This window comes from Dendrobates tinctorius, unplaced genomic scaffold (genome assembly GCF_039654945.1).
Source record: "Dendrobates tinctorius isolate UK_male_01 unplaced genomic scaffold, ASM3965494v1 ptg000021l, whole genome shotgun sequence".
NCBI lineage: Eukaryota > Metazoa > Chordata > Amphibia > Anura > Dendrobatidae > Dendrobates > Dendrobates tinctorius.
In genome coordinates this window covers 30,001,182-30,013,749 of record NW_027361689.1, presented here as the reverse complement: position 1 = coordinate 30,013,749, position 12,568 = coordinate 30,001,182, and the positions used below count along the sequence as shown (strand labels likewise).

The 12,568-nt window shown below is 44.6% G+C and overlaps 1 protein-coding gene across 2 annotated transcripts in view; it reads left to right on the top strand.

The window, feature by feature from the left end:
* Nucleotides 1-12,568, top strand: part of SMC6 (structural maintenance of chromosomes 6) — a 165,164-nt gene that overhangs the window by 68,020 nt on the left and 84,576 nt on the right. For both annotated transcript variants that reach the window (XM_073568268.1, XM_073568269.1), the window contains exon 12: nucleotides 187-275. In XM_073568268.1, coding sequence (XP_073424369.1) covers nucleotides 187-275 — 89 coding nt within the window. The remainder of the gene's footprint in view (nucleotides 1-186; nucleotides 276-12,568) is intronic.

Below are 12,568 nucleotides of genomic sequence, written 5' to 3'. Positions count from 1 at the left end.
GATAGTTTTTGGGACTTCAGAAGATCATCTCCAACGGCTTCTGCAAAGCCAGAGACCCAGTGTCTCCATCTTCAGGACAGATTGAAGGATGCAAGAGATTTTACTGTGTGTACCAAAAATCCTTTATCTAAAACTTGCTTTAAATTAACTTTTTTTTTTTTTTTTTTTTTTTTTTCCTTTTTTAAGAATTTGTATAACCGGATCAGGATGGAGCTGAAACGTCTAGAAAGAGATGCTGAGCAGCTCGACCGACGAATCCAGGAATTACAAAACAGGTGCTTTTGATATAAGCTGACTGGTTGACATACAGCGCTTCCTCTATCATTTACCCCTCCACACATATGGATGTAACTATGTCCTCCACTAGGATGACATGTATTTGGAGGGGGCTCAGGAGCGAAGCCACCTAAAAAGCTGATAGCAGCTGACGGCAGCATTGTTGCATCTAGGGCAGGTGCCTGCCAGCTTCCCGCAATGGGACTAATAGTTGCTATTACAGATTGCAATTTATACTATATACTGCAATAGTCTGGTACTGCAGTAAATAATACATACTATATACTGCAATAGTCTGGTACTGCAGTAAATAATACAATCAATTGGATGATCACAGGTCTAAAATCCTCTACGAATAAAGTAGGGGGAAAAAAAAATTAAATATAAATACCGTAGATTAAAAAAATTAAAACTCTCATCCACCCCACTTTTTTTCCCAATTAAAATAGACATTTAAAATAATAAAAAATTCCATCTGGTATCGCTGCATCCATAAAAGTCCAACTTATCAAAATGTAACATTAATTACTGTGTTTTTTTGAACTATAAGATGCATCTTTTAACAAGAAAAAAAATCTTGTTCAAAAGTGTTTGCGTCTTATAGCCCAGAGGCGGAGTATGCTGACATTGAATCTTTTCCGATCAGAGAGAGAGCGCCGTTTTTCCTCCTGTGTGACACCGATCTATGTGATCAATAATAATACAGTGCAGGAGAGAAAGCTGCAGAGACTGTGCAGCCACAAGACCTTCTCCAACATTAATTTCATGGCCTTCCTGATAATGTGACAGATCATAGGACTTTAAAAGTGCATTGGTTAATTAAGTGATAGGTCCTGCTAATGCTTTGCTGTTGCAGTCTCTGTGCAGGACCTGATCAGTAACTGCAAGATGTAGCAATGAATAGTGTATGTGTGAGAGCGTGTGTGTATGTCTTTATGGGCATAAAGCAGAGCTGTGTATTTCTATGTGCGTGCAGCAGAGCTGTGTGTGTGTGTCTGTCTTCTATATGGGCATGTAGCACAGCTGCATGTCTATATATGCAAATTGTCCAAAAAAAGGGAGATGTATGACAGAAACACAAATATAAAATTAATAATTTTCATTGGCTGTAAATTTTAAATATTGTTAAAATTAGAAGAAATATAGGGGGAAACATGGAGTAGAGTGAAATCCACTCTAAGGACAATCGCACCCATAGATATCAAGTTTAAAGCACAGGCATGTACAAAATTAGTGGAGAAAGGCTCTATAAATAAATGTGTAGTCCAAAGGCTTTGGATCAAAGGAACAACTTGATTTAAAATGTCAAATTTCTCTAGTCACCTTCCACGACAGCTACATTGGAGGATGTCTTCCCCGCCCTAATAGGGGACAGGAACAGGAAGAGGTTAAATACCCCTCTCCTTCCTGCAACCACCAGTGTTTTCCTGTCCCCTATGGGGCATGAAGAGGTCTACGATGGTGCTGCCGTGGAGCTCCCCACGCCCAGTATAAGCTGGGATACCTGTCAGATGCAGAGGTGGGGGGCCTTGCTCTCCTTCGGTGGCTGCTCCCATCTCCGCCTGCATGGTGGGACTCTGGACTCTCCCGCCTCTCCTGCGCCTCCTTCGGGGGTAAAGTGAGGTGGTGATGTGCGCTGGGGTCCTCCAGATAGCTCCCCGGCTTTCTCTTCCTCTGTGCTGCCATTTCCCGGGGGCTCACGCTGGCCAGGGGTGGCGTTCCTCCACTTCGGGCGTTACTGGGCTTTCCACTGGGGCGCGCGTCGCTTAGGGGCGTGCATCACTTCCGGTCTGTCCCTATGTGTTCCACGGTGGAGCGCCGGGGGGCGCGTTACTCCTGGGACCGGCGGTCACATTCTGGGGCGTCCTCATGTGGTTCCCCCCATTGGGCCAAAGGGAGGAGGAGGTGCACAAACAACGCTGGACCCTCGATCTTTCAAGGTCCGGGTGAGGAAAGCACCAGGTAAGACCTGTCTGACACTGACTGTAGACGGCATGGACTGTGACAAGCCCTCTCTCTACGTCGGCAGAGCCCAGCGTACCCCCTCCTACTGTAAGTAGCAGGCGTCGGCCCTGGCTATCCAGCATTATTTACTAAAATGGCGTAACATACCTCTAATATGGGGAGAAAAGGTCTCTGACCCTATGAGACCAGCCACAAGTGTAAAATGTGTGCTGACAGACTCCGTCGACATACGGGGAAAGCTCTGCCTGTCCTGTACGGAGAGGTCCTTCACTCTGAGCAGCCCTCTCTCCTGGATAGCATCAAATTCCTCATAATACAGGAGGTTCACTCCTCCATGGCTCCCTTCTCCCAGACCGCCTCCCTCTAGGAGGAGAAAGAAAGCTCTGATAGAATCTGACTCAGACGAATTCAGTTCTCGGATTCAGAGGACGCTCGGGAGATTGAGGGTTCCTCTTCCACGTCCACCCCTAAAACCAGGGAACAAGAAATATCACTTGGTTCCGAGAATGTGGGTGAGCTAATCAGTATGATTAAGAGCACCATAGGGGTAGAGGAGGAAGGAGTTAAATACACGGTACAGGACGAGATGTTGGGCTGAAGCCCAAAGAAGGTGTCCTGTACACGAGAACGTACAGAATCTGATCCTCCATAAAACGAGGCCTCCATATAAAAAAAGCCTATCCCTTTGAGGGCTTCTCCCAGCTCAAAGATCCAATGCATCGAGGAAAAATATATATATATTTGAGAGCTTATCAAGGAAGTCCTGGGACACCTCTACAAATCTGCTAGAAGCTAATATGGCTTTCAAATGCCCTGTCTCTGTGATTACGCCACAGACTCAGGGCACCTTAGGGGGAAAGATACCTGACGCCCTACCCCTACTGCAGAAAGCAACGAGGTTCCTAGCCGATGCTTCTGCTTTTGCTATGCAACTTGAGACCAGGCCGAGACCAGGAAGACCAGCCTGTAATTCGCAGGTCTCGGGTAATTCTTTAATGCACCGGCTCTTCTAGGCTGAGCGTGACTGCTCTCACCAGGTCCGGGTAGCCGCAAAAGCGGCCGTCCTTACTAACTCCTCTAGAGGAGTGCCCTGGTTAAAATCCTAAGGGAGGCGTCTTATCTCCAAATAGTGCGCCATCCCCTTCCAGGGCCACTATGGGTTCAAGCCTGTCCTGGATAATATCCTGGACACCGCTTCGGACAAAAGGATCTCTTCCGAAACATAGAAATCCTAGGAGACAGATTTTTCATCCCTCCCGTGACCAAACCTCTGTCAACAGCTAATCGAAGCTGAATTTCCATTCCCTCATCAGATCACAGCCGCTAAGCAGCTTGAGGCTGGGCCAGTACCGGCATGAGAGACTGGCTGGGAATCCCTGGTCCTGTTGACATACTCAGGAAGAGTATAGGGGGGCAAGGGCAGGAACATTCTTATCCCTAACCATCAACAGACCCCAGATAAGCAATGACACCCGGTTGGGGGTCATCGCTCTTTTTTACCCACTGGCAGTCCATCTCCACAAATCAGAGGGTCCATCGTACCATATGAGAGGGACTAAAAAATTGCGTTCGAGAGTCCTTCCCCGTAAAGCTTAAGGGTAACCTCCCTACAGCCTCCACTTCTTCAGGGCTCCTTACCAGAGATCTGCTGCGGTCGAACGCGCGGGTGCTAAAGCGGGAGAAGGACACGGCCATTACGCACGTTCCTTCCTGGTGAGGAAGCCATCAGAGAAGAACCGAATCATAAACCTGAAGCCATTAAACGAATAGGTCCGGTACAGGCAATTCAAAATGGAGTCAATCAGGGGCAGTCCCGCTCATCGGACAGAGCTGGGTAATGGCAACGGTAGAGCCGAAGGGTGCATATTACTATGTGCCAATCCATCCGAACACATATCTCTCCAAGATCATGGCAGAAGCAGTGATTTTCATCCGGCGCCAGGGGATAGGCGTTATCCCATATCTGGACGACTTCCTCTTCTCTATACCATCTATCATGTCAGAAGATGGACGTAGGAAAGACCCCGGGGATATTAAGATCCCTGGGTTTGATACCGAACCTGGTCTATCCCTCCACGAGAAGGAAGCTTCTGGTAGTTCTCTCGGACTCAAGGGGAAAGACATCCTTCCTACCTATGGTTTGTCAGGTCGACCTTGTCCACTAAGGACCTGGTTCAGGACTAGCGGGCACTGACCCTCAGTGTCAATGTATGTTCTAGGATCTCGGACCACATGCACCCAGGCGGTTTCTTGGGCTCAGGCCCACAAAGCCACGTGCTTATACATTCCAGGATCCCCCTGGCCTACGCGGCTACAAATTCGATTGTCCTAAAGGATTCCCCCTCCCTGGTCAGGTTAAACCGGCCCTGAGGTGGTGGTTGAATCACCAAAATCTTCAGAAGGGAGTCAGCCGGATTCAGCTTCCCCTGAAAACACTCCGCTCAGATGCCAGCCAATGAGCCTGGGGCGCAGTAGTAGAGAGATCCTATTTTCAGGGGCGATGGCTGCCGAGCATCAGCACCAGTTCCTCAAATCTGAGAGAACTGAAGGTGGTAGGGAAAGCGGTAAAAGACGTCATTATCGCTAATCCATAATCGCCATGTCTGCATCTGCTCAGACACCATGACCACAGTGGCCTATCTCCTGCCAAGGGGGTACGAAGAACGCCGGCCTGAAGGCAATAGCAGCAAGGATCTTCTGGTCAGTGCATCTAAAAGGATCAGGCAACACCCAGGCAGATTTCCTCAGTCGAGAAGACGTTCATCCGGAGGAGTGGCGCCTGGACCAGACGGTATTCGTGTCCCTATAAGAAAAAGGAACAGCATCCAATCCAGATGAAAATCGTATCAAAAATGTATTCTGCCATTGTAAAATACAACGTTTCGGCCATATTGTGGCCTTTTTCAAGTATACCATAATAGCACAGATGGTGGCCTTTTATGGTGTGGCGCAGCCAATCACCATTTCAGGTAACACCCATCACATAAAGTCATACATAAAATACATACAAATACATCCATCAGATACAAATATCTTCAATAAAACTTTATCTGATTAATATCAATAACTGTCATAATCTTATTAGAAATATTACAAAAATATTTCATCCATAAACAGAAATCCCCAAATAAACCCACCAATGATCGTCATGCATCTAAAGTATCCATGGAAATAACATACCAATCACCAACAATGATACATATCCCTGTATAATCCACCAATCCATATTCCCATAGTAATGGCGCCAACCCCAGAAGCCAATTATATGAGGACTCACACATCCATGTATAGGCAGAATTCCCTCTCACCTCCATGACATTATCAGCAGGAGCCAAGCTTTGCCAGAGGCGCAACCTAGTGACGCATGTCACCGGGACACTGCGCACGCGCCGCCCACTCCAATAGGCCCGGTCACGTGACGCATCCAACACAAAGCACCGCACTTGCGCAGTGCCGTGCATGAGAAGCAGCCACACGAACAGCCCACCAGAGGGACCGCGCACGCGCAGTGACCCGGAGCCTGCAGACACACGAGACGCCCCCTCTCAAGCTCGCGCCTGCGGAGATGATCAAAAAACAGTACAATACTGCACTTGCATAAATGAGTCCACCCAAATGAGCCAAAGGTCTCCTACATAATAATATATAGCAACATATAGGGCATTACAAATCAAGTAACCACATCCATAGTAACTTTAATATTTTATATTTTGTAAAATCCCCAAAAAAATGGGTCACCATATATTGCATATTATAGAAGGAGCACAATCATGACGGGGATACATGTGTAACAGGAGACAAATAAGAAAAAAAGAAAAAAGGAAGAAGAGAGGGCACAGGGAATGACAGGCAAGAAATATGACAAAAAATCTCAAAGGACAATATCCTCTTCACAATTCAGGACTGTTCAGTCCCCGAGTCCTCCACTCCATACAGATGTGCAACCTATAAACGCAAAAATGAAAATAATAAGAAAATTAAAAGAAAAGAAACCATAAAAAACCACATATATAAATATATTCACAAAACTGAAGATAAAAAGCGGACGGCACCGCTGTTACCGTGTGACTTCAAATGATGTGCGGCATACAGAAGCCCAGCAGCTGGGAATCTCGGGTGCCAGACCTGGAAACAGTCAATCCTGGGAATCCATGCAAAGAGAAAAGGTCGCACTCATCGAGATAGAAGTTTCACTGATTTATTGACATATCATAAACATGTCAAGTCGGGGGAGTGACATAAGGAGTGCAAGAAAGGCTGACAACGGCCGTTTCGCGCTGCTCAAGCGCTTCAATGGGGTGACCCGTTTATGATATGTCAATAAATCAGTGAAACTTCTATCTCGATGAGTGCGACCTTTTCTCTTTGCATGGATATAAATATATTCCCCAACATCAAAGGATAATGACACAGGACAGGGGATTAAGTAACACATGTCTGTAAATTATAATCTAAATTTAAACCCCTTGGTTGCAATGTATCCAAAATCGATATCCAGCTCAACTCCTTCTTTTTCAACATCTTTACCCTATCACCCCCACGTCTCAATACAGGAACCCCATCTATTTCTCTAAATCGTAATTGATTCACTGAGTGTCTACACTCCAAGAAATGCTTCGGAATCGGCAACGCCACAAGTTTGTTCCTAACTGTACTCTTATGTTTACTAATTCGAGCCCTAATCTCCATGGTGGTCTCTCCTATATACATTAGCCCACACGGGCACAAAATCAAATAAATCACAAAACTCGATGAGCACGTATATCTTTCCTTTTATCAAAATTTTTTTTCAGTTCGAGGGTGATTAAAACTATCCCCCTTCAACATGTTGCCACAACAGGCACATCCCAAACATGGGAAATTGCCCATTTTGGGAGAACATAATGTCCTTTGTGTACACACTTTAGATGAACCAATATCTGACCTTACCAATCTATCTTTAAGATTGTGTCCACGTCTATATGAAGGCAATGGCCTATCCACAAATTCTGATATATGTGGCAGACCCTTCTGTAAAAGGCTTCAATGTTTGTTCAAGATGCCTCCAATCCTGCCACTAACCGGGCAAAATGTTGAGACAAAAGGAACACGTCTCGTAGACCCTTTAGTTCGTTTACGGCTAGAATCCTCCACCGATAGTTTTAGAGCCTTAACCTTATAGGAATTAACCCTATCCATCGGATAGCCCCTATTAACAAATTTTGTACACATCTGATCCAATCTTAAATCTAATTTGTCATCCTCCTTCACAATCCTCCGTACACGCAACATCTGGCTCCATGGAAGTGACTCCACCATCCGTCTTGGGTGATTACTGTCATACACCAGAAGACTATTCCTGTCTGTCTCTTTTACAAAAAGATCAGTATACAGAGACTCACCTTTCTTATAAACCAAAAATTGGACCTGATCAAAGGAGTGGGTCAATGTAAACTTCAGCTCAGAGAATACACTATTCAATTCATTTTGAATATTCAGAAGATCCTCCAGACTCCCATCCCAGATACAAAAGATATCATCGATGTAGCGCCACCAGGCCCGGACATGGCCCCAGTAGATGGAATTGTACACATGCTGGTCCTCGAATACCACCATATAGATGTTTGCATAAGTTGGGGCTACATTGGACCCCATGGCGGTACCCCGCAACTGTAGGTAATCATCCCCAAAGAGAAATTTCTCCTGAGGATGAAACCTAACAGTGCTAGGACCAGCTGCGCACACTCCGGGGCCATGTCCGAGCCTGTCAGCACCACATCGATGGCCTCCAAACCTCTATCATGCTCAATGAACGTATATAAAGAAACCACATCAAATGATGCTAGCACCATATGAGGAGTAACCTTAATGTCACTAATTTTCTGCAAAAAATCATTCGTGTCTATAATATAAGACCGTGCTGAGGTAGCAAAACGCCGTAATACTTTGTCAAGAAAGATAGAAACCTTACTGCATAGTGACCCCCTCCCGGATACTATAGGACGCCCGGGTGGGTTCTCTAAATTTTTATGTATTTTTGGTAACGTATATAGTATCGGCGTCTGAAGGGCATCAACCACCAAATATTCTGATAACTTTTGATCAATGAGTCCATTAGATAAGGACTCATCAACCAAAAGCCGCAATTCACTCAAAAAGCGAGATGTAGGATCACTGGTTAATCTAACATACACAGCAGTGTCAGAGTGCTGACCAAGAATCTCCATCCTATATTTATCTGTATCCATAACTACTACCGCACCGCCTTTATCGGCAGATTTTATCGTAATAGCATTATTCTTAGAGAGATTATCTAATGCCAGTTTTTCAGAGTGTGTAAGGTTCCTGCGAAGACGGGTATTCGTCCCCCTCAACCACATGGATGAAGTGCAAGGAATAGGTGCCCTTCACCCAATGGTGGGATTCCAACCTCGCATATACCTGCCCACCCATACTGATGCAGGCAAAAAAAAATAAAAAATCTCAGGAAATCCAGACGGACCGAATTCCCACAATACTAATCGCCCCGCTGTGGCCCGGAGGAAGTGGTACAGTGCCCTACCTGCCATGGCCCAGGAAGGTCCTGGCTTCTACCCCAAAAAGGGCGACCTTCACCAAGGTCCTCTGCTACACCCGGATGTAGGCAAAGGGAACCTGGCAGCATGGTTATTGAGGCCAAATTCCTAAGAGCCAAAAGGCTCTCGGATAGGGTAATCCAAACCCTTCAGGAAAGCCAAAAACCAATAACCAAGGCCATCTATGCCAAGGTCTGGGAAAGGTTTACGCCCTGGTGCTCTCCAGGCACCCCTGATCCCTTCCATCTCAGTGCAGCACAGACCCTAGACGTTTACCAAAGGTCTGGAACAGAGCCTTATCCCCAGCACACTAAAGGTATAAATATCCGCTCTTGGCACCTTTTTTGATCTTGACCTGGCCAGCCACCGCTGGATCCTACGGTTTATGGCTTCGGCAGCCGGGATTCGTCCTATACTCCGCAGTCAGGGGCCTCCTTGAGATCTCAACATCGTGCTCAAACCTAAGATCCATTTGAGCCTCTAGATTCCTTGACCACGGAAACCTAACCCTTTAACCGTCCTCTTAGTCGCAATTACTGCGGCTAGCCGTATAGGAGAATTGCAGGCCCTGTCAATTCAAGAAGCTTACCTTGCAATCATTACAGATATTATCTTGAAATTAGATCACGCCTTTCTACTCAAAATTTCATAGGGATCATGACATTGTACTGTCCTCATTCGGCCCAAGCTCTTCCAACCCTAAGGAAGAGACCCTCCACACTCTCGACATTTGCAGAGTGGTCCTGTCTACCGACAATAGAGTGAAGCCTAGCGGATTCACCAGAATTTATTCATCCAGTTCTCAGGGCGGAAAAAGGCAGGAAGACGTCAAAGAACAAGATTGCGAATTGGATCACGCAATCTATCTGCCTGACTTACGCATCACAGAAGCTGGCTCCACCCGCCTCACTGAGGGCACATTCTATCCATGCAATAGCAACATCATGAGCAAAAAAGGGGAATGCTTCGTCAGAGCGGATATTCAGAACCGCCCCTGGTCGTCCATCCGCACGTTCACCAGGCGTTACAGGCTAAATTTCAATGGGGATTTAACATTTGGCAGACGAGTGCTGCAGGCCGTGATTCCCCCCCCTAGAGAAATTAGCTGTTGGTATTACTCCGATGTAGCTGTCGTGGAAGGTGACTATTGAAAATAGAATTAGACTTACCGGTAATTCGGTTTCTAGGAACCTTCCACGACGGCACTAATTTCCCTCCCTATCTGATATTCCTATTGGATGATTCCTGCACTTTGGTGGTAACTATTGATACTGTTGTCCAGGAAAACACTGGAGGTTGCAGGAAGGGGAGGGGTATTTAACCTCTTCCTGTTCCTGTCCCCTATTAGGGCGAGGAAGACATCCTCCGATATAGCTGTGGTGGAAGGTTCCTAGAAACCGAATTACCGGTAAATCTAATTCTATTTTTTGTTGACTTTGCTAACTCCCCGAAATTTCAAGACGATCGAACAATATTTAGAGGTTGCACACTTTTATCAGTTTAATAAAAGTACGCAAAAAACAGATTTTCAGTGTTAAGTATTTTTTATTAGAAATTCAAACAATTAAAAACTTAAAATAATAGTGACAATAGACAGTAACATTGATAGGCAGTATCATACGTATTAAATGATTTACACTAATGTGCTGTGAAAGATGCAACTTCTTCTTTTGTTCGCTTGGTGATGGCTTTTCTATGATACTTGACAACTCTTAACAAGAACTGTTTCTGTTGTTCATCTATGAATTATTAAACTACTTTATCAGAGCAATGCCACCTTAAGAGCATTGATGGAGCTTCTTAGTGTATCACTGCAATATTCTTCTACGTCGTGGATCCCAAACAATTCAAAGAATGACTTTGTTTTACTTGTAACAAAATCGCAGAGGTCTTTTCCTTCAAAAACTAGGTTTTTACCTTCCAACCGTTTGTTTCTTTTTCTTTGCAGGTTTCATTCTTAAATTTTCAAACCTCTTATCCTTCTCAGCCTGACCGATACGTTCATCCAAAAACGCCAATCCTATGTTAGTTTCTGACAGATACCAAATGTGTCTCTTAGCCACTGTGAGGGCACGTTCTCTGACATCTTTATCTGGATAATATTGCAAAAGCTGTAGCATCTCCAAATCATTCTTTGGAGCCCATCGACTTACAACTTCCTTGTGCCAAAAGCGGACATATATTAGACAGACAAAACGTGCTACTTTTCTTATTCCTTTCAATTCGGTATTAGAAATATGCAATTGTTTAGTGAATAGCACAATTTTGAGTACACATGGCCTATGCCATCCACCTTGCTTCAGTCAGAGCCCCTGGAACCCTAAATTCGAAATGGTTTTCATCCCAACCTCCAAGATATAGAAGTTTTAGTTGTAATAGCTCTTTGTAATCTTCTCTTGGATGACTGCCATCTTTCAAGACATTGTTGAGGTAGTCCACAATTTTCATACGTTGTTCTTCTAGAAAACCTTGAATGGGATTTTCTTCATCTAACATCGTGGAATAGGACTTCTTATCAACTGAATTCCACTGATTTTGGAACTTTCGGAAAATCTGGTTGTCAGGACCACTTGATGGTATGTTACAACAGTTACCAAACACTCCTTTTCAAAATTCGTGGGTGTGGTGGCGGCAAGCCAACCACAACAAAGGTTGCCCAAATTCAGTTTCAATTCTGATACATGCTCCTTGGATCATTCCTGTATTAGATGCAGTTGTATCGAAAGATATACCAATGATACGGTCACGTAGCGTGAATCGGTCTACCGCCTGAATAAAAACTTCAGCCATTAGCTCACCAGTACCTTTCTGGGCAATAGGTATGCCAAGCAAATGCTCAAAATGTTTTCCAGTTACAAGAACAGCAACTCTATCTTCTCGAGTTTTGACACTCCCACAGGCAACCGAGGGCAACAATTTACTATCCCAATGTAAGACTAAATGAGGACAATTTTCAAACAGTGACTTTTCCATGTTCTCAGCCATTTGTCTTCTGTTAATCGCCCGAGCTCGGAAAACGGGTGATGGAGATATGGAAATGCATGAAACATCGTGACCAAGGCTTTTTGCAGTTGCAATAAATGAAGTACTTGCTTGTTGAATGGAGAGTTGTTCTCGATCCCATGTAGCCGTGAGTGTGTGATCAAGAGGTTTTAATCTACGACCTGCACAAGATTTTTTTTCACTGGTGGTGCAGAAAATTCGTCCTCTTCGTGAATTAATGATGATGGAGATGAGACTGAGTGTTCCACTCTAACTGTCTTGTTCATTTTGGCAATTTCTTTATAGTGTTTCATCTTGTAGGCCTCCTTTTTTTCTGTATTTATTTTCTTTTTAATTTGTGAGGAAAGAACCTTATCTACACCACTCATTGATGAACTCATACGATCCTCTCTTTGTGACATAAGGAATGCTTTATTGTCTTCTAGTACGCTATTCATGGACATCACATTTTGCCTGGCAATATCAAATAGCTCAACAAGATCAGCTTTCCAAATCTGCCGCTTCATATTTGCTTTGTCAGTGTTTTTTGATTTCTCTTTACCCAGATGTTGATATTCCTTGTATAACTTCTGTATACGAGTTCAGATATTCTCCTCTGTCATGACAGGGATACTTGCTTTCTTTCACACTTCCTGTAGTTTAATACTTGTGGATTTAGCAGCACACGAGTGTTTCTTTCATTTCCTTGTGATGGTAAATAAAAACTAAAAGCACTTGTTCCTTGGAAGGGAGTCGAGCTCCCAAAAATTCACCACCAGGCACCTTTTCAA